Raw genomic sequence first — 25,936 nt, 5'->3', positions numbered from 1 at the left:
CATCATATCGTCCCTTTATAAGTTGTGAGGTGTTCACATGAATCGTTTTAATATCTATGTAACAGCGTATAATTGTAGTTTTAATTTTGTGTTGTCATCATTTGTTATCATAAAGATTTGTTTAATTTTGTGGGTTTATGTCAAAGCCTCCATGTATGTATGTGGACCTCATGTACGTCTGGTCCCCTTGCAGGTAAGAGTAGTCAGCAGCAGCCCTTGAACTGGAATTGTAGATCTTTGTGAATTTCTAGTCAATGCTGACAATGGAACCAAGGTTATCTGCAAGAATAGCAACTACTGTTAGCCAGTGAGTCTTTCTCTCTTTCTCTGTTCTCCTGATTCGTGTTTCCTTCCTTCCTTTCTTCCTTCTTTCCTCTCTCTCTCTCTCTCTCTCTCTCTCTCTCTCTCTCTCTCTCACACACACACACACACACACACACACACACGAATACGAAAGAAAAAAAACCCTTATTTTCTGTTATCGTTTTGAAAGTTTTTGATATTCCTGTGAAAAATCTCAAAGTCTGTGGGTTTTGGTTTTTCTTTTTATTCTGTAATAAGGTCTCACTGTTGATCCCAGGAGGTCCTCAAACTCTTGATTCTCCCCCCACCCCCACCCCACCCCAGCAGAATCTCCTGAGAACTGAGACTGTCTGAATGTCAACATACCCAGCTATTTCCTTTGATCCCTCAAGACTTGGGCATTTAGTCAACTTGCTGACTTAAGGGTTTGTTCCTCTAAAGAGTTGAGAATTCTCTAATCATGAAGGTGTAGGCATATTTATCCCTAATATACAGGGTATAACTATGCCTATGAACAGAGGCGTGTGACACAGGATCTTCCAGTGTCTGCACAGACTTCTCTCCTTTCATGCTTTCCCAGACTGGAGGCAGGACCCCCTGCAGAGGCCCGTGGTACGATGTGAGAGAGGGGGGGTCTTGTACTTCTGCCTGGTATGCCCTGGGCTTTACCCCCAGCTGAGTGCTTTCCAGGGACAGCGGCGGGACCCTGCAGTAGCAAATGAAAAGGAGACATTTGTGGGTAAAGCCTAGCAACAAGCAGGCCTCAATACATGAAAGAAAATAGAACGACATAAAGCACACACAAAAGCAGTGGTTCTCAGCCTTCCGAGTGCTGTGACTCTTTAACTCGGTCCCTCATGCTGTCGTGACCCCAACCATAGGTAGGATTGCTTGTGTTGTTACTTCATAACTCTAACGTTGCTACCGTTATACATTGTAATGTAAATATCTGTGTTTTCCAACGGTCTTGGGAGACCCCCGTGAAAGGGTTGTTTGACACCCAAAAGGGTCCAGACCCACAGGTTGAGAACCACTGCACTAACGTGTGTCAGTCTATCGCTGACGATGATCGTGAATGCATAACCTTCCTTCAGATCCCAAGTCCTGGGGTTACAGCCATGCATCAACATGCTCTGTTTGAAGAAAGACCTTCTCGATCGTGAGTGTACAAGCAAGAGACGGAGCTAAAGGAGAACCAGGAAAAAGTCAGTCGTGTGGAACTCATGAAACCAGCACATTCTGAGAAGAAATAGAGGAGAAAGAAATGAATAAACAATCCAACTAAACATAAGCACCCAACAAAATTACTAGAATCAACAAATAGTCCCCAGTAAATAGCCTATCTACTATTAGTCTGAGCTCTCTAGTTATAGGACAAAGACCCACTGCATAGGTTCATAGCAAGATCTCGCCATTTTTTTTTTGTCTCCAACAAATAAATCGTTGGCAAAGAGATGGAAAATAAAAGATGTAAGATAATATGCAAAGCACATGGAAGACACAAGCTAGCCATGCGTAGTTAAACTTACATCTGGTAACTTATACTTTACTTAAGGCTGGATTAGATAAAACACACTACAACATAATACGAGGACCGATTTGTTAAGAACATGGAATAATAAATATATATGCACCTATTCACGTACGCGATTTTCTAAAACAAACATTGCTAGACATAAACAGGTAAATAACACACAGACATTCATAGTGGGTGACTTATACTTCATATTCATCGAAAATATCTGTCCCCTAGATATAAAAATAATTTAAAAACAAAAGGGAATAATTAAATTGCAAGAGATCTTCAGACTATTGCAGATGGGCTGGAGAGATGGGAATGGTCCACAGACAGATATGTATGAAAAATACTTATACACATTAAAAACTTTCAAAAAGAGAATATTTGGGATCAACAACTATTGAAGATAAATTGTCTGCAGCTGGTGAAGCATTTTCTAACATAGATCACATTGTGAACTATAAATTATGTCTTTTGTTTGGTTGGTTTCGTTTGGTTTTTCCAGACAGGGTTTCTCTAAGTAACAACCCTGACTGTCCTGAAACTCTCTTTGTTGACGGGTCCCCGGTCTCACAAGTGCTTCAGTTAGAGGTGTGCCCCACTATGCCCATTGTAAATGAGAACTTAACAAATACAAAAGAATCAAAATTATTACTTGTATCTACTAGTTTCACAGTGAAATAAGTAAATGTCAATAGCAAAAATAAATAAACAAGTAAAAAGCACTAGAAACTATGCAAAGAAAAGCAATTGAGCACTGCTTTTGAGTGACCCGAGGATCAATAAAGAAATCAGGGGGAAAATTTAAAAATTCTTAAAAGTCAAATGCAAATGAACATACCACTTGCTGCAGGACAATGTGGGCTTTGGCTTATACCCCTTCCCACCGCCCCCCCAGCACTTGGGAGGCAGAGGCAGGCAGATCTCTGAATCTGAGGCCAGCCTACTGATCTATATAGAGTTCTAGAACAGCCAGGGGCATATAAAGAAACCCTGCTGAATAATTTTAAAGGGAGGGAGGGAGGGAGGGAGAGAGAGAGAGAGAGAAAAGGGAAAAGAAACACATAAGATACTTATTCTAATAACAGATACACAATAACATAATAGACAGGATCACAAATGAGGGCTAATAGCTATGAGAGCTTTCCTAGTTACTTTTCTCATTGATACGATGAAATGTTTAAGATGATAGGGACTTGAGATTTATATTATCTGGTTCATGTTTCTGGGCAGGGAGTCGGTGAAGGAGACACTGCAGCTGGACCAAGTGCACACACCCAGATGCACACGCATACACAAATACACACAGATTAATCTATTTTTAAAAAATGACTCCAGTAGGGGTGGTAGCACGTGCCTTTAATTCCAGCCATAGCAGGTGGATCTCAGAGCTTGTGGTTGCATGGTCTTTATCATGAGTTGCAGGCCAGCCAGTGCTACAGAGAGAGCCTCTGTCTCAAAAAACAAACAAACAACACCAACTGGTGGGCAGCCAAGAGGGGTGACAGAAGCTTGTAATTTTTTGGATGCCTCCATGGGCTTCCCTGGCTAACAACTCATAAGGAGGTGTCTCACCCTCAGTATTGGGGCTTTTGTTTAATAACCGATTGCTTCCGGTAGGCAAGATATGCATACTTGTGGAATACTGGTATGACTTGGGGGTGGGCAACAACTCTTTGAGGAGATGTAGTCCCACTCCCCGGTAGGGAAGCCATGCCTGGGTCTGTTAACCCAGGCAAAAACCCATGATTGGGGAGATCACAGGCCCCAGACCAGAATTTAATACTGCTGCTTAGCTCACAGACAGAGCATAGAACTGACTACTAACTACATGTCTATATTCATAGACAAATGCTACTGTCACCCTTAATGAGAGAAGTCCCTCTATGAAGTGAATTTGAGCAGATGAAGAAGCGCCTCTTGTTTGCTTGAGGGGCTGATGAGAAATCACAGGTGAATGTTCAGCCCTGGACAAGGCATTTAGCCTCGTCCCTGGCAGGCTAAGGGACACTGAGGAAGAGGAGACAGAACGTAAGAGCTAGAAGATTGGAAGGTTTGTGAGATGTCATCTTCTGGGCAAGACATAGTGATCCCAAGAACAACGCCACACAGTCTTCTGTCACCTGCCCATTGTTTGCACAAGAATGGGACCATCAATGGGGAGTTTTTCAGGGGTGCCCACCTTTCACTGCAGAACCATAGGCTGTGGGTAGATTTTGGGAGAAGGGGAATTATTGGTTGTCTACCCACTGTTGAGACCAAGATGCTCCAGTGAACAGCTTCAAATAGATGGCTAACACATGGTCCTGGTTTAACCCACTGGGTAACAAGAGAAACAAACAAAACCCCGGAGGAACTGCTGAGATGGCTCAGGACTTAAGAGCACCAGGTGCTATTTCTGACTTGCTGAAGAAAGCAGACTTCATCTGCCCACCATTTGCTGTTCTGCCATGAGGCCGTTTTCCTTGTCCTTTGGTCCTGTGAAGTTTTTGCGGAGCTGGTGCTTGCCACATCCTTGTAGAAAGTCCAACGGGTTTTAGAAATATTCACCATGTTTACAGGAGCAGCATTGGCACCGAAAGTACATACCGTTTTTAAAAGAGTAAAAATAAAATAAAATAAAAACTGATCACATCAGGAATGGCAGCCCTATGCCCAGGATCCCAGGGTGCTGTAACAATCAGGTAGGTCGGGGATCGTTTATCACCTCATCCAGAGTTCCCAGACCAACTGACTGGGCTGCACATGTACAGGGACTTCCCTACCCAAGGCTTAGAGCCAGACTCTCCACGGCGGTGCAGACTTCAGACCCGTCTAGATGCCAGAGGACAAGACTCTTAGCCTCTCCCACCTTCTTGGTTTTCTTTTAGAAAGGTTTCTTTCTTTCTTTAATTTTTTTTTTCATTTTACATACTAATCCCAGTTCCCCCTCCCTCCCCTTCTTTCCTGCATCCACGCCTCAGAGTGGCTAAGGCCTCCCTTGGGTAGTCCACAAAGTCTGGCATACCAACTTGAGGCAGGACCAAGCCCCTCCCCACTGTATCAATGCCAAGCAAGGTACCCTGTAATAGGGAATGGGCTCCAAAAAGCCAGTTCATGCACCCGAGATAGGTCCTGGTCCCACTGCCAGTCCCAGCCCCCAACAGAGCAAGCCACATAACTGCCATCCACATTCAGAAGATCTAGTTCCGTCCCATGCAATTTCCCCGCTTGTCAATCCAGAGTCTGAGAGTTCCCACTAGCTTGGGTCAGCGGTCTCCATGATTTTCCCCATCATGCTCTGCCCCCACCCTCTACCCCAAGCTCCCCCACACCTCCCCCACTCCCCACCCTCCACCCCCGCTTCATATGTCCTCCCTCTCTTCAACTGAACTCCAGGAGTTGCTGAGGGTCACTGCGTCTGCTTCCATCAGTTACTGGACGTAGGTTCTATGATGACAATTAGGGCAGTCATTAATCTGATTAAAGGGAAAGGCCTGTTCAGGCACCGAGAGAGTGTTTCTTGTGTAGCACTGGCTGTCCTGGAATTCACTCCGTAGAGAGGGTGGGTCTTGAACTCAGAGATTCAACTGACTCTGCCTCTCTGCCTCCTCAAGTGCTGAAATTAAAAGTGTGTGCCACTGTGCCTGGCTAACCTTCCGGCGTTTCTGCGCAGTCTCCTCTGGGTAATGTAGTTCAGAGAGCATGCACTATGGAGACCATGGCAGTTGTAAGTAAAAGTGGACCATGCAGAAGCCATATACAAAAAGTTAGCAGAGGGCTGGAGAGATGGCTCAGAGGTTAAGAGCACTGATTGCTCTTCCAGAGGTCCTGAGTTCAGTTCCCAGCAACCACATGGTGGCTCACAGCCATCTACAATTCAATCTGGCGCCCTCTTCTGGCCTGTAGGCAGAACACTATATATGTAATAAATAAACAAACCTTTAAAAATTAAAAAAAAAAAGAAGAAATTAGCAGGACTCCTGCTGGTGCTGTCATGGTTACAGATGCGCCAGTGTTCCAGTTTCCCAGAGCAGCTGTTGCCCAAATCTTTCCTTCAGAAGCACATCTACAGTGTCACAGCAAGGCTGTTTCCAAAACTGAGTCCTCTCTCAGTTTCCCTCAGCAATGGGCATGCACCATAAAAAGTTACTCCTGACGACTCCACTCTGGTGTGCAAAAAACGAGAAGCGTCACCGGGCATGGTGTCACACGCCTTCAACCCCTGTGAGTTCGAGGCCAACCTGGTCTAAAGAAGAGTTACAGAAGAGCCAGGGCTACATGGAGAAACTGTCTCAAAGCAAACAAACAAACAAACAAACAAACAAACAAACCAAAAAGCTGATGGGAGAAGGGTTGGGAGAGAAGCCTGAAACTAGAAACCCGTGGTGAAGGAATCCCAAGTATGTCCTTTTTGTCCTCTTCCATGGTTACCGTTACTGACTGGCAGGGGCCATGTCACACAAGGTGAAGGTCTCAAATGCAAAAGACAACATTGCCCTATGTCATGCATTTCTAAGCATTAAACAAAACAACGAGGTCTCACTATGTAGCCCCCCCTGGCCTGGAACACAGAATGACAAGACAGGCTGGCTTCTAAAACAGAGCCCTGCCTCTGCCTGCAGTTCTGGAATTTAGAAGAGTTCCAGCAAGCTCGGCCTTGTAGCTCACCCCCTACTATTCATAACCCACACCCAAATATTGCCGTGTCTATAATTACACTATTATCCACACTATGTCCATGAAGTCCAGGGAACCTGAGTCGTCTCCATCTAGGCGTTTGTGTCCTGAGCTGACAGTGGATCCTTTTTGAACTACATTGCCCAGAAAGCATTGCAAGAAGCTCAGCCAATGAAAATCGGTAGTTCTGCGACGACCGAGACCGTTGGGCGGGACTTTGGGCTTTATGTGAAGGAGATTCTTTGTAACTTCCTGGACCCGTCAGTATGGCTCACAGAAAGCTGGTTTCGTCTGCGTTGGCCATGACAAGAAAACCGGAGCGTTAGAAACGTTTCTCCTTGATCACAGAGACGGACCCGAGGTTTGTGACCACCCGTGTGACCTGATCCAGGCTTGGAGCGGGGATAAGCCATGTCCCAGGGCCCCACCATCCTGTGGAGCCCGATGGTGATCGTGGAGGCTTCGGGTGGAGCCCTGCCCCAGGTGAGTGCTTCGTGATCGCCCGCCTACCTGAGTTCTAGAGCTTTGAGATCTGGGTCAGGGCAGGCCCGGTGTCCCCGATTGTAGGGCACTGGTGGACGAGGTTATGGTTTTGACGTTTAAATGCTAGCTAGCGATTCCCTCTGACTCACAACGCTTAGTAGTAGATGCTTAGTGCATCCAAAGGCTTGCAGGCCCGCGCGAGCTCAAAGACAGAAACCCTGGAGTGACCCCTGCTGGCATTAGATGGGGCGGGGGGGGAGGACGCAGTGCTCCTGAGGAGCTTTTATCTGTGGATGCTGCGGGTGGCGGAAGATCTGAATGGAGGAGAGACTATCTATCTATTCGGAGTTTTCCAAACCTCCCCGAGGAATACTGGGTATGGAGAAGGTGTTGTGGATGGAGGTTTATCCTGTGGACTAATGCAGGAGTTGGGGGTGTAGAGCAGTCTTCAGATATCTGATAGATTTCTTTTCCCCTTCGGAGACAGTACTGGCTGTCCTGGAACCTCGCCATGTAGGTGCGGCTGGCCACAAACTCACAAAGCCCCATCCAGAGTGATTGGATTAAAGGCAAGGCCTCCACCTCCAGCCTCTCTGATAGATTAAAAAAGAAGTACTTCCCTTTCCTTTTTTTTTTAATGTGAAAACATTCATCATTTGAGTAAAGTCTACTGTGTTAACTGTTACTATGTACCCAATTTGAATTCTCCATGTGACCCCGATTGCCCTATGTAGCCCATGCTGGCCTCAGACTCACAGAGACCTACTTTCCTTTGCCTTTCATGTGTTGCAATTAAAGGAGTGCCCCACTATACCTGGCTAAAATTAAATCACACACACACACACTCGGTTTCTCTGTAGGATTAACAGCGTGGACCACCCACTACAAGTGGGCTGCTAAATTCGTAACTAAATGTGTGTAGATAAAACCATGCATGCATTCTGAAATGATTGTTTAAGTGTTTGTGAAGCTCTTGAGACAAGCATCAGTCATGTGCCCAGGAAGAGCCTGTACTGAGCCTTGACACGTAGGACTGACTTTGATGCAATGGTTTTCCTTTTGGACTAGGACTGTGTGTGGTGGTTTGGGGGAGAACGGTTCTCATAGGCTCATGTGTTTCAGTGCTTAGTCACCAGGGAGTGGCACTGTTTGAGAAAGATTAGGAGGTGTAGCCTGGTTGGAAGTGTGTAGCTGAGAAAATTTGCCGTTGTCAAATTCTCTCTCTCTCTGTCTCTCTCTCTCTCTCTCTCTCTCTCTCTCTCTCTCTCTCTCTCTCTCTCTCTCTCTGTCTCTGTGTCTCTCTGTCTCTGTCTCTGTCTCTCTCTCTCTCTCTCCACTCTGCTTCTCTCTCTCCCTCCCTCTCTCTCTCTCTCCACTCTGCTTCCCACCCCGATTAAATACTTTTATAAGAGTTGCCTGGGTCATGGTGTCTCTTCACAGCAATAGAACGGTAAATAAGACAGGCAAGCTGCCATTCGTATCCTCAAAGAACAAATTGAGGAGACTGATTGCTTGTCCATGGTCACCCAGTAAGGGACAGCATTGAGGGGTGCAGCCCAGGGGGCAGCTGGGTATGCCCAACTGCAGTGATGAGAGGGACCTGGATGAACCTTTGGGAGACCAGCACCCTCGCTTGTTACCTACAGTCTTGTTTCTCTACAGGTTTCCCATTATTCAATGAAGCCTCCCAACCAGGAAGAGGTAAGCGGAGGGTGCCCAGGAGTCACACTCCTCGGTCTTCACAGAAGAGACCTCTGTGATGGTGGGGTCTGGGGACTCTTTGCTCGGCGTTCTCTCTCTGCTCCCATTGGATTTCCCGGGCAGGTGCTCAGGCTGTAAGGTCCCCATGTCCACAGCAGGGAATGCGTGGCCAGGTTTCCATTCATGGCAGTCACTGGCTTGAGTTTCAGAGGTCCTAAAGCTCCAGGGATGAGCATTGGAGGGAGCCTGGAAGGGAGATGGGTCGGGAAGGCTGGGGAATCCTGAGGTGTGCATGAGGTCTGCAGGATTAGCTGGAAGGTGGGAGCTGGGGGTTACACGGTAGCTGAGGGCTGGGCTTGCATGCTGGGATGGGAATGGAAGTTCGGTGTGAAGACGGCTGTGTGAGCTGTGAGAGTGTGTGTAGATGCTTCCTGGCCTTCCTGCCCGGGACATAGTGGACGACAGTGACCCAAATATGATCTGTGTGAGGCAGATGATTGGGGGAGCCTACGTGAATCCTCTGCTAGAAAGGAGGGACTGTTCGTGGCACCCTTGAAGCTGGGATTGACTCCAGCTGTGGTGGTTTCAATGCACATGCCCCCCCATAGGCTCATAGACTTCAACACTTGGTCCCCCTTGGTGGAACAGTTTGGGAAGGATTATGAGGTGTGGCCTTGCTGGAGGAGGTGTGTCACTGGGGATGGACTTGTAGGTTTCAAAAGCCCATGCCATTGTCAGTTAGCTGTCTCTGCCTGGTACCCATGGTTCAGGATGTAAGCTGTCAGCTACTGTACGAGTGCCATGCATGCCTGCTGCTGTGAGGGTCATGGGCTCACTCTCTGAGTTGTAAGCCCCCAATAAACTCTTTGTTCTGTAAACTGCCTTGGTCGTGGTGTCTCTTGACAGTAATAGAAAGGTAACTAAGATACCATCAGTCCACCTGCCTGTTCTTGCTGAGTGCTGACCAGAGTGGTTGGTGGGACCTTGAAGACAGACTCGATGTCATAGCTTCAGAGCCTGGTACCCTCTGGTGTAGGAATCTAGGTGGGAATGACTGTCTTGAGGATGACAAGAGTCCCTGAGAAGGGGCTTCATATAAACTCAACTTTCCCGTTGTGGCAGGGCTGTGTGTCCTTTGAGGATGTGGCTGTGTACTTCTCCTGGGAGGAATGGAAACTGCTTGACGACTCGCAAAGGCTCCTGTACCAGACTGTCATGACAGACATCTTCGAACTTGTGTCCTCGCTGAGTAAGCCCCCCCCCAATGCTGTTAAAGCATGTCTGTACAGGCTTAGATTTTTTTTTTCCTACAAAGAGACGTATCCTTCTCAAAGGTGGCTTGTGAACACTGTCTGTCCCCACACTGTCCTGTAGTTGAAAGTGCAGGTTATACACACAGCTTGTTACACAATACATTTTCTCTCTTAAGAACAGTAAAGGCAAACAAATCATTTGAGGTGACAATATTTGTCTCTGTGGCGGGTTATGGAAGAGCTCCTGGTACTCACAGTATTAACCAAGCCGTCTGGAACGCAAAGAGATCCTCCTGCCTTTGCCTTCCAAGTGCTGGGATTAATGGCATGCATCACTAGGTGGTTGGGAGTCTCAACAGTGATCAGTCTTCCTTGAGGTGATGCCATGGCATCTCTGTGACGCAGATACTTGTGTCTCCTTGTAGGTAGCATGCCTGTGTCTGCAGGTGGCAGGAATTGTGGCAGGGGTGGGCTCAGTATTTATTTCTCTCGCGAGACACTCTTATAGCGATTGTTCTCATTAGGTGTTTTTACTTTGGACTGTTAAGGGCTGGAGGATCAGCCAGTCCTTGTCCGGAACACTCACCTCTTGTGTCATTTTCCTTTAGGACTTGAGCTTTCTGGGATCAGTGACATAACTCAGGTGGAGTCTTGTGGAGATCTCTCCGTGCCTGCACTGAGATTCACGACTCCATGCTTGTGGACAGGTACTACTAGAGTGGAGATTGTAGGTGTATGCACATATTAGAACCAGGACTGCCCCCTCTTGGTTCAGTCTCTTATGTTGTGTTTTGCCCGTTGCTAGAGTGTATTATATCTAGGGCAATCCTTGACTGCAGATTCTGCAGTCACCATGTCTTTGGGGGCCTAGACAACCTCCTGCACTGTGTCCTGCATCTTCAGCAGCTGATGCTTGTAGAGAGCTGTTGCTGAGGACAGCGTTAAGGCTCGCAGCCCTTCTCCCCGTTATTCACTCCATGCTTGCGTTCTTGCTGTCCCTGACGTCCCTAGGCCCTGTGACACTGACAAATCGAGCATGGCGATGGGTCCTCGCCACCCTGAACTAGCCCCCGTGTTCTGTGAGAAATCTCAGAACACTGTTAGTGATATGCGCTGTCTGTCTGTCACTCAACAGTCTCCACGCCATTCATCAGTGTCTCTCACTGTTCAGGTTGTTGGATCAAAGTGGAGAGTGAAACCCCCCCCTTTGAGCAGAGTCTTTCTGTGGAAGGAGACCTTAATTCATCCATGCTCCGACATGCTGAGGCAGCCTTGCTAAGGGCAGACAATGCGATGGTCCTCCAGACTTCCTCGGGTCTCCTCGGGCATCAGGTGACTTCCAGTGGTGGGGAGGCATCCAGGAGCACTGTGAGTGGAGAGGCCATTGCCACCGAGAAGAAAAACTGCAAATGCACTTACTGTGGCAAAGTCTTTACTAGTATATCTCACCTTAACCGGCACTGGAAGATACACACGGGAGAAAAGCCTTTCCAGTGCAGCGAGTGTGGGAAGTCCTTCAGCCAGAAAGCCTTTCTCATTAAGCATTTCAGAATGCACACTGGGGAGAAGCCTTATAGGTGCGGCGAGTGTGGCAAAGCCTTCAAGCACAACATCTCCCTCGTTTCCCATCAGGGACTTCACACGGGAGAAATGCCTTTTAAGTGCGGCGAGTGTGGGAAATCGTACAGGAGCAGGGAAGGCCTTAAAGTCCATTACCGGTTCCACACGGGAGAAATGCCCTTTGAGTGCAGCGAGTGTGGGAAATCGTACAGAAGCCGGGAAGGCCTCCTGAACCATTTCTACAGCCACACTGCAGAAAAGCCCTACGGCTGCAGTGAGTGCGGGGAGTATTTCACCCAAAACTCTGACCTCATTGAACACCTCACTGTCCATGGCAAGCCCTTTAAGTGCAGTGAGTGCGGGAGGGTCTTCAATTCAAGTTACAACTTCGTGAGACACATGAAAGTTCACATTGTAGCGAAGCAGTACGCCTGCAGGGAGTGTGACAAAGTGTATTGCAGTAGCTCTAGCCTGTATAAACACCGGAAGGTTCACGCTCGATAAACGAAGGTCCAACAAGGGCAACCCAAAGTCGGAAGTCCCTTGGCCATCTAAATGCACACCTGACATCCCAGTGGGACCAAAGGAGCGTTGACAAAAGAGCAGATGTCAGCACCATTCATACACACCTCCAATTCATGAAAGGTTGGTCACTGGACTAGGGTATGTCGTGAACCCGTGACCTCAGAAGTTAGGAGAGTGCCTCCCCCCCCCCGTGAGAGACACGCCCATTGATCTGTCCTCCTCTCGTAGATCTCTTCCCAAGAAGTGGATGCCAGGGAGATAAAAGAGAGGGAGGGAGCTCTGTTCTTGACTGTGGAGTTTGGAGCGGAGTTTCCATGTGGCTCAGTTTGGCTAGGGGCGGGGACAGAAGGGCCTTGGGTTTGTAATGACACGTGACTTCTCGTTCTTACTCAGTGTTACAGTGCCCTGAATAAATGTTTGCTCTCCCCCTCTGTAGTCTTTCATGACTGTTTTCAGAGGTTTTTCTTCTGGGCTCCCGAATTTCAGCTGGGTTTCTGTTGTTAGATTCTCCGCCCCTCCCCCCAGGACAGAGTTTCTTTGGATAGCCTTGGCTGTCCTGGATCTCACTCTCTAGACCAGGCTGGCCTCTGGAACTCACAGAGGTCGGCCTGTCTCTGGCTCCCCAGTACTGGTACTAAAGGCATGTGCCGCCACCACCCTGCACTCATTTTTGTGTGTGTGTGTGTTTGGTTGCATATTTGTATGTCCGCCCACATACTACTTATGTCTATGTATGTCATCACACGTGTGTCTGGTGCTTGCAAAGGTGAAAAGAGGGCATATTCTCCCCCTGGAACTAGAGGGACAGAGTTGTGAATCACAGTATCAATGCTCAGAACGAAACCACTGTTCTCTGAAAGCCACAGTGCTCTTCAGCACTGAGGTCTCTCTCTAGCCCTGATTCTTGCTAGTTTTGAGCTCCATGGTGTCCCCCTGTGATCGCATGTTGAAGTGTAACCCAAATGCTTTCATTTATGTGTTTGCCTGTGTGTCTGTGTGTGTGCTGAATGCAGGCGTGATGCCTGAGGAAGTAAGTCATTGGATCTCCTGGAACTGGACTTCCATATGACTGTGAGTGGCTGTGTGTGTGTGTGTGTGTGTGTGTGTGTGTGTGTGTGTGTGTGTGTGTGTGTGTGTGTGTGTTCTGGGTTGAACCCTAAGCCTTTTGCAAGACAGCAGGTGCTCCTAAGCAGCACTGTCTCATTCTGTGTTTTATATGGGTTAGTGACAGCATTTCTCTGTGTATCACTGGCTGTCTGAAACTTGCTGAACTGAGAGATCCACCTGCCTCTGCCTTCCCAGTGGTGACATTAAAGGCATGTACATATGTATGATTTTGAAGAGTGACCCTTCAAACTTTGTGCTTTTCTTGGTTTTCTCTGTGTGTGTGTGTGTGTGTGTGTGTGTGAGAGAGAGAGAGAGAGAGAGAGAGAGAGAGAGAGAGAGCATATTCCCCAGCATAGTTCTATAGTATTGTTTTAAATTTTTATGTACATGAGTGTGGGGTTTGTTTGTTTTTGCCTTTATTGGGGAGGGAGGTAGGATGTCCCTTTATAGCCCTGACTAGCCTGGAACTCTATGTAGACTAGGTCAGAACTGACAGATCTGCCGGTCTATGCCTCTTGAATTCTGGGATTGAGGTGAGTGCTACTGCACTTAGCAATGTTTTGACTTGACTTCATATGTCTGAGGACAAGTAGCAAAGTCCATTTCCTTTCCGTGTCTGTCCTTGAGTGTTTTATGACAGAGCTGTGTGCCTGGCTGGCCTCAGGCTCTTGATTCTCCAAACCCAAGTTTCCCGAGCGCTGGGATTGTATGGACACCAACACCGGGCGAGAATAAGATCTTACCACAACATTTGAGCACAGTTTGAAGCAAGCTTTGTTTTCTCTCACTTAAAAGAATTAAAAGGCTGGGAAAAAATCTCCAGTCATACAGGTAGCAGCGTGGAAACTTTTAAGCGTGGCAGTCATGAGCAGATAGCATCAGCCAGTCAGAAAGTTTTTTCCTAGGGATGAGGAAATAGGTGCAGCAAACACATAGAGAGAGGAGAGGACTTCAGAAGCTGAAGGTCAGCCTCTCCTTGAGGGCTACTTCTTCCCAAAGCCTTTGAAGGCTTTTCTGTTAATCCCATGGGGCAAGAATAAGACCACGAGCACAATTTTTGAGTCAGATTTGGCCAGGATGACGGATAGTGGCCATGTCCATACCCGGGATTCCCAGAGTACGGCACCAAATTACATTAGTCAGAGATTTATAAAGGCGAGAACGACAAGACCACATCCTTCCTGCCCTCAACCAGTTGGTGACAGGTGGGCATCTTGACACGCTTCTCCTTCCTGCCTGGGTACCTCCCAGCTAGGTGTGATGGGGCAGCCAACTGTGTTCACAAACATGGAAACATGCGTCTTCTTGTTATCTTCCATGAACAACAGCCCCCGACATACTAGGAACTTGTTGGTCCTTGGACAAGTGAGGCTTACAAGTTAGAGGCATTTTTGTTTTTATAGATTTCTTTTTTTTTTTTTTTTTTTTTTTTGGTTTTTCGAGACAGGGTTTCTCTGTAGGATTAGAGATTGTCCTGGAACTCTCTTTGAAGACCAGGTTGGCCTCACACTCACAGAGATCTGCCTGCCTCTGCCTCCCCGAGCGCTGGGGTTAAAGGCATGCGCCACCAATGTCCAGCTTTATAGATTTCTTAAGCACAGTGATGTGAACTTAAAACACAACTTTAGTCCTCACACGCGCTTAGCTGTGCCCATCTCTGGGTTCTTAGTCTTTTTTATTTATTTATTTATTTTTACTTTGTGTGTGTTGGTGGTTTGCCTGCATGAATGCCTGTGTGAGGGGTCAGATGCCCTGGAGGTGGAGTTACAGGCAGTTGTGAGCTGCCACGTAAGTACTGGGAATTGAACCCAGGGCCTCTGGAAGAAAAAACCAGTGCTCTTAACCACTGAGCAGTCTCTCCAGCCCTCTCTTAGTATAGATGGATGGATGGATGGATGGATGGATGGATGGATGGATGGATGAAGCCAGATGTGGTACATGCATTTAATCTCTGCATTTGGGAGACAGAGAAGAAGATCTCTGATTTCAAGGCCACTCTGCTCTACAAGTTCCAGGATAGCCAGGGCTACAACATAAGTCCCACCCACAAATAAATAAGTAACCAGGGGTGGGGCTGCTACTGGAGAGATAGCCCCATGGTCACGAATGCTTTCTTCTCTCCGAGGACAAAGTGCAGCTCCCAGCACCTAGTCCTGGTAGCTTATAGCTGCCAGGAACCTCAGCTCCTGGGGATCCAAGTCCCATTGCCCCTGGAGGCAAACATATGCATGCCCACTCTTGCTCACAAACACTAATGTAAATTAAAATACAATCTACAGAGGAAAAAAAAAGAAGAAACAAAACAACTTAGGGGCTTGTGAGACGGTTCTAGGGGCGGGGGCCGAGGGGGGGTTGCCGGCCACCAAGCCTGACAACCTGCATGCCAGGAGATTCATCTGACCCTCGTTCCCAACTGTGAGCATACAGAAAATGAAAAAACGTAAAGAGGGTTGCAAAGAAAATGTAAAACAAAAATATATATATACATACATGAAATATATATATATACATACATGAAAATATATATATATATATGTATATACATACATGAAATAGACTAGAAAGAAAGTTCAAAGCCAATTTCCCAGGGTTGGTAAGAAGAAAAACGAACAAAAAACTTTAGCGGATAAGACAAACTGTAACTCCCAGAAGCTGCCAGAAGAAAACGTACGGGAAGCTATGTTTGAGTCTGAGTGGCGCTGTCCTGTTCCTCTAATGGAGACCCTAAAGCGAGTTCGTGGACACAGTGGCTTCGTGCTGGAAGGGATGTGGGTTGAGGAACCAACAAGAAAAGACTAAGTGTCTGGAAAAGGCCACCCAGTCTTTGGCCAGGAGAGCAAAGCCAGCCGGGCTGCTTTTCTAAGTAAGAAGAGAGGCTCTGCGGGATGCTGGGAAATGTGTCTGTGCGGGCGAAGTCTACGGAGGACAGTTTCAGACACTCAGTGCCACCTCATCTTAGAATCTCCTCAGGGGACCTAGATTGCTTAGGGATTGAGAATTCCAGCTGAAAGAGTTAGAACTGCTCTTGGGCAGATGACTGACAAGCCCAGTTGGATCAACCCTGAGAAGGATTTACTTATTTTATGTGTATGAATCTTTGGTGCCTGTGTAAGAGTGGACACCTGTGTGCCCGTGGGAACCAGAAGAGGGCAACAGATACCCTGGATAGATGTGCCCGTGGGACCTGAACCTGGGTCCTCTGCAAGAGTGGCTGTTAGACCTGAGAAAAACTAATTCCTGTTTTAGTAGACTAGCCAGCTGGGCTGCCACTCCCAAAGCTGGGATTCCAGAGAACAGAACCTCATTGGCATTTGAGGTCCCTTTTCCTGGGACGGGTTGGGGTTGATAGAGAAAAGCTGTGGAGGTAATTGGCCATTAGCACCCGGACAGGAGAGTTGGGGAACTCAGGGCTCAAGCACCTGGGGGACTCGGGGCTCACCGCTGCCTGTGGGGTAGATAAGTGCAAGAATGTGTCATGTGACAGGGAAGTCAACAAGGTGTCTGGGAAGACACATTTTCCTAAGGCAAAAGGGCAATCCTAGGTTCAGGAGATTAGCAAGGCAAAGAGGTAGGCTCACATCATCGGGTCACAAGTTCAGCATAGGTTGACAAACATGGTTGGCAGGATATATTAGGGTTAGGAGACAGAAACTTACTCTTGTAAGGCATTGAGGGTTAGTAACAATGTATAACGATGTGGCTCCTGTTTTTGGTTTCACACACCAAGACCCTTCGTTCAGCCTCTGAGCCATCTCTCTCTAACCTCTGGATTGGCATTTTAAAGTAGGAAAGGACACATGTAATAGAACACAGAGTTTAAAATATCAATTCTCAGCTGGGCAGTGGTGGCACACACCATGACTCCTAGCACTTGCAAGGTGGAGAGGCAAGAGGATCTCTGTGAGTTCAAGGTCAGTCTGGTCTACAGAGTGAGTTCCAGGACACAGAGAAACTCTGTCTCGGAAAAACAAAACAAAACAAAATCAAGTCTCCACCTAGACCTGGAATTTAGATTGTAGTCCCCAACTGCCTTAATGAGCCTCAATGCAGATGAGAAATCCCCAATCCTAAAGAGGGCAAAGTTGAAGTTCACCGTACCGGGCTACCGGGATAGATCCCTGTATGGGATCATGGCCCTGTGTTCCAGGTTATGACATACGCCCTGGGACAATCAAGCAATCGGGTTAGGGATCGCTCAGAATTCACTCGATACGGGCATCCTTTCTGCCTTGGAGAACAAGGCAGAAAAACTTGGCAGTCCCTACCCAAGGCTTGAGCAGGTCGCTTGAGTGTCTGACTTCCTCCTCTCCTGCCTCCCTGCCCTGGTCAATACAGGGTAAACCAGTTTGTACCCATCCAGGAACTTTGTGAGGAATCACCCCCAGCAGCACAAGACATCTGATCCTAAACTATTTTTCGTTACAGAGACACCGTTTTTCACTAGATGAACAAATTTAATTTTTCATACAATATATTAGTCATATAATTTCCCCTCCACAACAAACTCCCCCCCAGATTTCACCCACACCCACACTCAACTTCATACACTTTCTCGGTTTATTTTTTTTAAAAAGGCAGTTGAATAAACACACCACCACCAAAAGCCTGGGTAGTCCCTTTTGTGTTGACCACCAGCTCCTGAGGCCTGCCATGGGGTGTGATATATTCAGGCCTGGGGTGTGAAACTTTCTTTTTTAAAGCGTTGCTGGCAAAAGACTCTTCAAAACGTTCCTGGTTGAGTTACCCAGTTCCACAGAAAATCGGTGTCACATTGAGTAGTCCAGGGCAGGAAGTTACCAAAGAAGAGCTTTGTCTTCTGGTACCAAGGTATGTCTGAAGTCTGTGACACCTTTGTGTTGACCTTGGTTCAAAGATCCCTGTCCCCTGACAGCCAGCAGAGTGTGATGGCAGCCGCTGAGCCAGGATCCCAGACCCAAGTAAGTGCCACGTGGTCCCAGGCCTACCTGAATACAAGAGCCCTGGGGTCATGAACCGGCAGAGCAGGGCAGGGCAGGGGATCTTGATGTGTATCATAGGATGTAGGATTCTGGACTGTGGAACTTAGCAAATAAAAAGGTGTTCATTTCAACAGGATCTGGTCATTATCCTTACTCAGTGGCAATTAAAACAGCATGGCTGGGCTTTGGGGGCACAAAACTTTAATCTCATCATCACTCAGAGGCAGGCTGATCTCTGTGAAGTCAAGGATAGCCACGTAAGCATAATGAGACTCTATTGATAGACACATATTTATAGGTACACACACATGTGTATATATTATCACGGATAGCATTATTATAAGCACCTAATAATTGCTAAAAAGCATATTCGATGTTTGATGTCTAATGTGCTGATTATTGTATTTGTTTTGTCTTGTTTCAACAAGGCCACACTCTGTAGCCCTGGCTGATCTAGAACTCATTATGTAGAGCAGGCTGGCCTCTTTCTCAGAGTCCCACCTGTTTCAGCTTCTGGAGTGTTGTGATTAAAGGCTGTGCCTCTATGCCTGGTGTAGTATTATTCTTCGCTGGATATTCGTGAACCGAGTCATCCATTCGGAGGGCACATGCAAGTCTTTGTATTGACACTGTTTTTGTTTGTTTGTTCTGACACTGGCTCACGATGTAGACCAGGCTGGCCTCAAACTCTCCAAACTCACCTGCCTCTGCCTCCTGAGTGCTGAAATGCAAAGCATGCACCACCACACCTGACTCTGTGCTAAAACACTTCAAAAGATTAATCGTGTGTGGAGGGAACACCTTTGCTGAGTACACTCTGCCTGCTTTCTTATAGAACCCAGGACCACCAACCCGGGGATACAACCACCCACCCACAATGGGCCAGGCCCTCCCCCATCAATCACCAATTAAGAAAATGCCTTACAGATGGATTTTATGGTGGCATTTTCTCAATTGAGTTTCCCTCCCTTCAGATAACTCTAATTTCTGTGTCAAGTTAACATAAGAGTAGCCAGCACCGTTTCCAACTTTCGGCAGAACTGTCTTAAAAGAATCAGAGGAATTAAAATTCTAGTGATGATGATGGGCATGGTGGTGGACACCATAAATCTCAGCGTTCAGGAGGCAAAGGCAGATGGATCTCTGTGAGTTCAAGATCAACCTCATGTACAGAGTGAGTTCTAGGACAGCCAGGGCTACAGAGAAACCCTGTCTCCAAAAACAAAAAATAAACAACAAAAATTCCAGTGATGACCATCATAGAAAGCAAGGAACTAAAAAAGAAAATGAAGGAAGAAAGAAACCCCGGAACTGAGATGGATTGAGAATGCTCAGAAATCCACGGGTATCCGTGGTCTTTGTTGGATTTTGTGACAGACAGAATGTGTGCATAACTCAGAGGCTAAGCACCTGGACTTGAATGCTACGTAGAAATACAGATAGAGAATGGGTGAATGTTGAGTGTGCATAGATGGCCTCCAAGTCCATGTGCCTTGGCATAGTACAGTGGCACAAATCTGGTCATACGTAGTAAGATCATCTAGAGCAATCCATATGAATTGTATGATAGAAACGAGGGCCTTTAGATGTCACACTGCAAAGACAGATCGACTCCTTCTGTCCATCTACCTGTTAGATTAGACTCTTGAACACGGTAGTCCAAGAAACCTGGAGAGATTGGATTTCTGTGGCTTCAGAGCTTGGTTACCCTCTGAGGAAGGAAGCTAAGTGGGAATGGCCATCTTGGAGATGGCCAGAGCACCAAAGAGGGAGGCTTCGTATGAACTCAGATATATCTTCATTGTGGCAGGGCTGTGTGACATTTAAGGACGTGGCTATCTACTTCTCAGAGGAAGAATGGTCACTTCTTGATGACTCTCAGAGGCTCCTGCACCGCAGAATAATGACGGAGATCTTCATTATCATGGCCTCATTGGGTAAGGGCAACCCATCTTGTCAGAACATGTCTGAGGGGCTTGGCTTCTTTTCCGCGGAGAAATGTATTTTCCCAAAGCTACACCATGCTCCATGAATCTTTTCCCACCGTCCTGGATGCAAGTGATAATCCTGGGCATGAACTATTTCCATCTTCTCTTGAACCATTTCCATCTTCTCTTGCTCTTGGGCACAGAAAGATCCACAGGAAGCAGTGTGGGATCAGGAGCCACATAGTGAGCATAATAGAGGTCAACTTTATAGCTCTCAAGGTCTGGTTGTTAGGAATAATGTGCATGGGGGACCTTGGAGGATTCCATGGCAGGCGAGGGTGACCTAGGGGGAGGGACAAACACTCCAGGAAGACAGAGCTTAAGTGAGAAGTTTTATTAGACAGGGGAGGGGGAAAGGAAAGAGAAAAGAGGTAAAGGGACAGAGAGAGAACGGAAGAGAAGGGGCAAACAGAAGACAGCATAAGTGGGCGGAGCTCTTTCTTTTAAAGGGGTCCTTTGCACCCGGGCTGACCAGGATTCTGCCTGAGTGCATTCTGCCAGGTGACCGGTAGGCCAGAGTGACACTGTAAATACACAGCATTCCTATGACCCACCTACTGCTTTCTCCTCCAAGTGACACACACTGGGTGAGCCCCTGACATTGACTGTTACACGGCTGTGATCTTTGGTTGATGGAGGTTTCTTGCAAGCCACTCCTGCTGGGATCATTCTTACTTGTTTCCTTCCCATGGATTGTCATGGTCCGTGTCACTCTGTTCTATCTAGCATGGAATGTTCACGTGTCCTGTGTTTGACTTTAGGACTTGTTCCTTCCGAGATCTGTGGCATCACTCAGCTGGAGTCTTCAGGAGATCCCTTCAGCCCTGCACTGAGATTCCTGACTCCAGGTATGTGGACAGGTACTTGGAGGGTGGATGGATGTTACTCATACACGCACTCAGTATGAGTTCATATGAAGTGTCTTTCTGATGGGTCTGATGTTTTGGTGCCAAGCCAAAGGATAATGACAGATTCCATCCCAGTTTTCCCTGTTATTTTAAACCAAAGCAGTTCCCCATGGACCATCTTTGCAATAGTGAAGCACAGGATTTCCTGGATTGTGCTAGTGTGTGAAATACCCTGAGCAGTCCTTGAATGCAGGTTCTTTGGTTGTCATGTCTTATGGTCCTAGATCACCTAGTGCTGCCCTCTGCATCTCCAGTAGCCGAGGCTTACAGAAAGCCACGATGATCTTGACAATGTCAGCATGCTAATAGGCCCTTATCACCCCTAACTAGCCCCATTATTCTGGGGAAAATCTCAACATTGGTAGCAATATGCGTTGTCTGTCACTCCGTAGTCTCTGTTCCATTCATTAGTATTTCTCTGTGTTCAGGATGTGGGAACAGAGAGGAGAGCAAGCCATCAGCCGTTGAGCAGAGTATTTCTGCAGAAGAAGGGGTCAATGCAACCACACTCGAACAGCAGAAGCAGAATTATGATAACGAACCCCTACCAACAGCAAGGGCCAGGATTCCAGCTGTGAAGACCAGCAGAAGTGACCCGTCAGAGACAATGTCACAAGGCACAGACAAAGGGGTGGACTCCCTGGAGGCCTCAAGTCCTCTTGAGTCTCAGGGGACCCCCAGTGCTGGGCAGCCACACAGACGCTCTGAGGACGCCGAGGACGCTCACTCCGAGAACAGAAACTACAAGTGTAGTGACTGTGGCAAAATCTTTAGTCATAAGTTCCGGCTTATTCGACACCAGAAGATACACACCGGAGAAAGGCCTTTTAAGTGCGGTCAGTGTGGGAAATCCTTCAGCCAGAACGCGCATCTCGCGGTGCACTTGAGAACCCACACTGGAGAAAAGCGTTTTAAATGCAGCGAGTGCGGCAAAGCCTTCAATTATAAGAGATCTCTCATTAACCACCTGAATGCTCACAGTGGGAAAATGCCTTATAAGTGTAGCCAGTGTGGGAAATTATACAGGAACAAATCGAGCTTAATATGTCATTATCGTGTTCATACTGGAGAAAAACCCTTTGAGTGCAGTCAGTGTGGGGAATCCTACAGGAACAGAGTCAGCCTTGCAAGTCACTATCGGTTTCATAGTGGCGAAAAGCCCTACAAGTGCGATCAGTGTGGGAAGTCCTTTAGGGAAAAGTCCAGCCTTTTGTATCATGGCCGGGTGCACAACGGGGAAAGGCCTTTCCAGTGCAATGAATGTGGGAAGTGTTTTATGCAAAATTGTCACCTGGTGAAACACCAAAAAATTCATAGCACACCCTGTGTGTGCAATGAGTGCGGCAGAGTCTTCACCTCAGATTACAACCTCATTAGGCACAAGAGAGTTCATATTACAAGAAAGCAGTATGAATGCAAGGAATGTGACAAAGTGTATTGCCATAGCTCTGGCCTCTATAAACATCAGAAGAGTCACAATAGATAAACACCGATGAGAGCACGGATGTGGGAAAGTCCTCTGGTCGTCTGATTCCAAAAGGTAAAAAAAATCACTGGAAAAAACTTAAATGCTTCAGATGTGGAGAACTTTCTACCAGACCAGCGCTTGGTGGAACCCTCGTCTGAGGAACTTGTTGCTGGTAATTAACTAGGGGAGCCACAACTAGACAGTGTGCAGATAGTGAGAGACTTTGCATCACTAAGCCCTGCACAGGATGTCTTCTTCAGACCCCTCCCCTCAAGGCTCAGGGGTCTCTCTGGAAGACGAGGCAAAAACACTGTATGAGGATGACTCCCAGGAAAAGGCAAGTCTTTATGAAGCAGGACTGACGCACATGCCAACCCACGGAGACAGGCAGCGTGCTCAAGGCAGAAAGATTCAAACCAGATGACATCCTGGTACTGACAGGGCAAGTGCACACAACATCCCACTTCTAACCAAGAAGCCCTTGATACCTGCTGGCAAAGGGAAAATCAGCTTTTCTCCAATGAATAGTCGTTAGGTATGTCAACCCCACGCTCTAGGGCAAACCCTGTGCCCAGGAGTAGATGGCCAACAGAAAACAGACTGTGTGTATTCGTGTGGGTGCATGCAAACGCATGAGTTTTTTTTTTATTGCTTTGATGTGTTTTTTTATTGTTTTGTTTGTTTAGTTTTTGTTTTAACGTTTTTGCAGAGAACATGAAGTTGGGCAGGTTGGAAGGTGGGAAGGGTCTGGGAGGAGTTGGGAGAAGGGAAAGAACTACATTGTCTGAAATTTTTAAATAAAAATGATTCTTTGTATGTATCACATTTCCAAAGAATAAATTTTAAAAAATTACAAAGATTTCCTTATTTACTTCATGTATGTGAGCTTTTCCCTGCATGTGTGTATAAACATCCTATCCATGCCCGGTACTGGAAGAAGTTGACTCCACAGAAACACATGCACACATACACGTGAAACACTCATAAAAATAACAGCATTTTGAAAAATATTTTGTAAAATGGTATAATGGATAAAAACTAGAAAAGTAAACACCTAATGCAGACGAAAGAAATGAGCAGATAAATCAACCAAGTATATGAGCAACCAAGAAAATGACCAGAGGGACTGGAGAGATGGTTCAGAGGTTAAGAGCACTGGCTGCTCTTCCAGAGGTCATGAGTTCAATTCCCAGTAACCACATGGTGGTTCACAACCATCTGTAATGAGACTTGGTGCCCTCTTCTGGCATGCATGCATATATGCAGACAAAACGCTACATAATAAATAAATAAAATCTCAAAAAAAAGAAAAGAAAATGACCAGAATAACCAAATACCTCCAATAACTACCTTAGTCTGAAGTCTCTAGTTACAAGGCAAAGAATAACTGATTGTATTTAAAGCAACAGTCACTTAAGTTGTTTGTATAATTAACACTCTCACTGGCAAAGAGATAAAAAAAAAGGATATAAGTCAATATACCAAGCAAGTGGAAAATAAAACAAGTCCTGGAGAGTTATACTTCTATCTGATTAGACTTTACTTCAAATTAAAATAGGTAAGACAGGTCACAACACATGTATCTACATATTAACATATAGGGGATATGTTAAGAACCTAGCAGTATAAAATTCATGCATCAAATATTAAGGCACATAATATTCATTAAATAATGCTAGCCATGAAAAGACACGTAAGTCTAAATATAGTAATAGTGGGTGATTTCACTATCTCACTGTTATCAAAAGATTTGCAATTCTAATTAAGAAAACAGAAAATGAAGAGTTAAATTGTACCAGAAGTCAAAGGGACTTAACAGAAATTTCTAGACCATTGTGTGCAATACCGTGGGATATATGTTCTTCTCAGTAGCCCATGCATTCTCTAAATTACATCATACTAGAGGCCTTAAAGAATGTTTTCACAAGTACACAAGAACAGAGATTCTTTCTTTTCTTTTTTCTTTTTTCAAAAAACACAGGGTTTTATTTCCATCCCATTGGGCAGGACTTGGCACATCTGGAATCTTTTTCTAGTACCTGCCCCAAAACACTTAGGCTCAGAAAACTAGTCTGTACATCCAGAATAACCACACTAAACATATCTACCCTGTTGTGTATCAGTTCTAGCAATACACATCCGTATTGTAAGATATGTTCATTTCCTATGTGCTAGCATTCCGTGCACAAAGAAACCTGAACTATATCTCTGAATATTGATGTGTTTTAGTTGCAGAGGGGCCAGGCATGGTAGTGTACTTACTCCCTTAGTCTCAGCACTTGGGAGGCAAAGGCAGGCAGATTGTTGTGAGTTCCAGGACAGCCAGGGCTACTGGAGAAAGACCCTGTTACGTTAAAATAAAGTTACAGAGTACATGCACCAAGAATACAGATACAGCTTGGGCTACAGAGACACAAATTCCAGACACCCTCAGAAGTCACTCCAAGAGACACACATGGTCCCCCGGAGAAAGGGAAAGGGACAAGATCTCCTGAACAAATTGAGAAGTGGGGAACTGGGAGGGTGGGGGAAGGGGAGGGGGGAGGGTGGGAGGAGAAAGAGGAGGGGGAGGAGGACAAGAGGGACCATGAAGATTGAGTTGGGGGAGGAATAGAGGAGAGCAAGAAAAGAGGTATCTTAATAGAGGGAGCCATTATAGGTTTAAAGAGAAATCTGGCATGAGGGAAATGTCCAGAGATCCACAAGGATGACCCCCAACTAAGAATCTAAGCAATATTGGAGAGGCTACCTTAAATGCACTTCCCCTATAATGAGATTGCTGACTACCTTAAATGCCATCCTAGAGCCTTCATCCAGTGCCTGATGGAAGCAGAAGCAGTGATCCACAGCTAAATACTGAGTTGAACTCCTGGAATCCAATTGTAGAGAGGGAGGAGAGATGAGTAAAGGGGTCAAGACCATGCTGGGGAAACCCACAAAGACAGCTGACCTAAGCAAGTGGGAGCTCATGGATGGAAATCTGACAGCTGGGGACCGAACCAGGCCCCCCGAATGTGGGTGTCAGTTAGGAAGCCTGGGCAGTCTGTGGGGCCTCTGGCAGTGGAACCAGTATTTATCCCTAGTGCATGAATGGACTTTGGGAGCCTATTCCCCATGGAAGGAAACTCTCTCAGTCTAGATACATGAGGGAGGGCCTAGGCCCTCTCCCAAATGTTGTGACAGACTTTGATGATACCCCATGGGAGGCCTCAAACTTCCTGGGGAGTGGGTGGGGCATCGGAGGGGGGCATGGAAGAATGGGAGGGAGAGGAAACAGGCACTGATATGTAGAATAAAATTGTTTCTAATTTAAATAAAAATGTATTAAAAGAATAAGTCACTCCTTTATAATTCAACTTGCTTTGGTGTTGTAAGAACTACATAATCCAGAAACCAATCAAGATCCAGGAAAGGAACCTTTCTTGTTCTGTGAAAACGACAAGCCGAGACTTAATGTCGCATTCTAGGGTGGACGTACTGTTTGCTTTTCCATTAGTAGCTAAG

The 25,936-nt window shown here is 46.5% G+C and overlaps 2 protein-coding genes across 2 annotated transcripts; both read left to right on the top strand.

Moving 5' to 3' along the window:
- Positions 1-6,703: 6,703 nt before the first annotated feature.
- LOC101835723 (zinc finger protein 773) lies at positions 6,704-12,187 on the top strand. Its single transcript, XM_040734012.1, has 5 exons — positions 6,704-6,964; positions 8,627-8,665; positions 9,788-9,914; positions 10,527-10,625; positions 11,090-12,187. Exons 1-5 carry the CDS (start codon positions 6,893-6,895, stop codon positions 11,980-11,982), a joined length of 1,230 nt encoding a protein of 409 aa, XP_040589946.1. The 5' UTR covers positions 6,704-6,892; the 3' UTR covers positions 11,983-12,187.
- A 7,825-nt stretch (positions 12,188-20,012) lies between these two features.
- LOC121135357 (zinc finger protein 501-like) lies at positions 20,013-23,291 on the top strand. Its single transcript, XM_040734013.1, has 2 exons — positions 20,013-20,904; positions 21,393-23,291. Exons 1-2 carry the CDS (start codon positions 20,745-20,747, stop codon positions 22,448-22,450), a joined length of 1,218 nt encoding a protein of 405 aa, XP_040589947.1. The 5' UTR covers positions 20,013-20,744; the 3' UTR covers positions 22,451-23,291.
- Positions 23,292-25,936: the final 2,645 nt, after the last annotated feature.

The sequence above is a fragment of the Mesocricetus auratus genome, unplaced genomic scaffold (assembly GCF_017639785.1).
Source record: "Mesocricetus auratus isolate SY011 unplaced genomic scaffold, BCM_Maur_2.0 Super-Scaffold_100037, whole genome shotgun sequence".
NCBI classification, from domain to species: domain Eukaryota; kingdom Metazoa; phylum Chordata; class Mammalia; order Rodentia; family Cricetidae; genus Mesocricetus; species Mesocricetus auratus.
The sequence above is the reverse complement of the archived record's forward strand: the minus strand, read 5'-3'. Positions and strand labels throughout refer to the sequence as shown.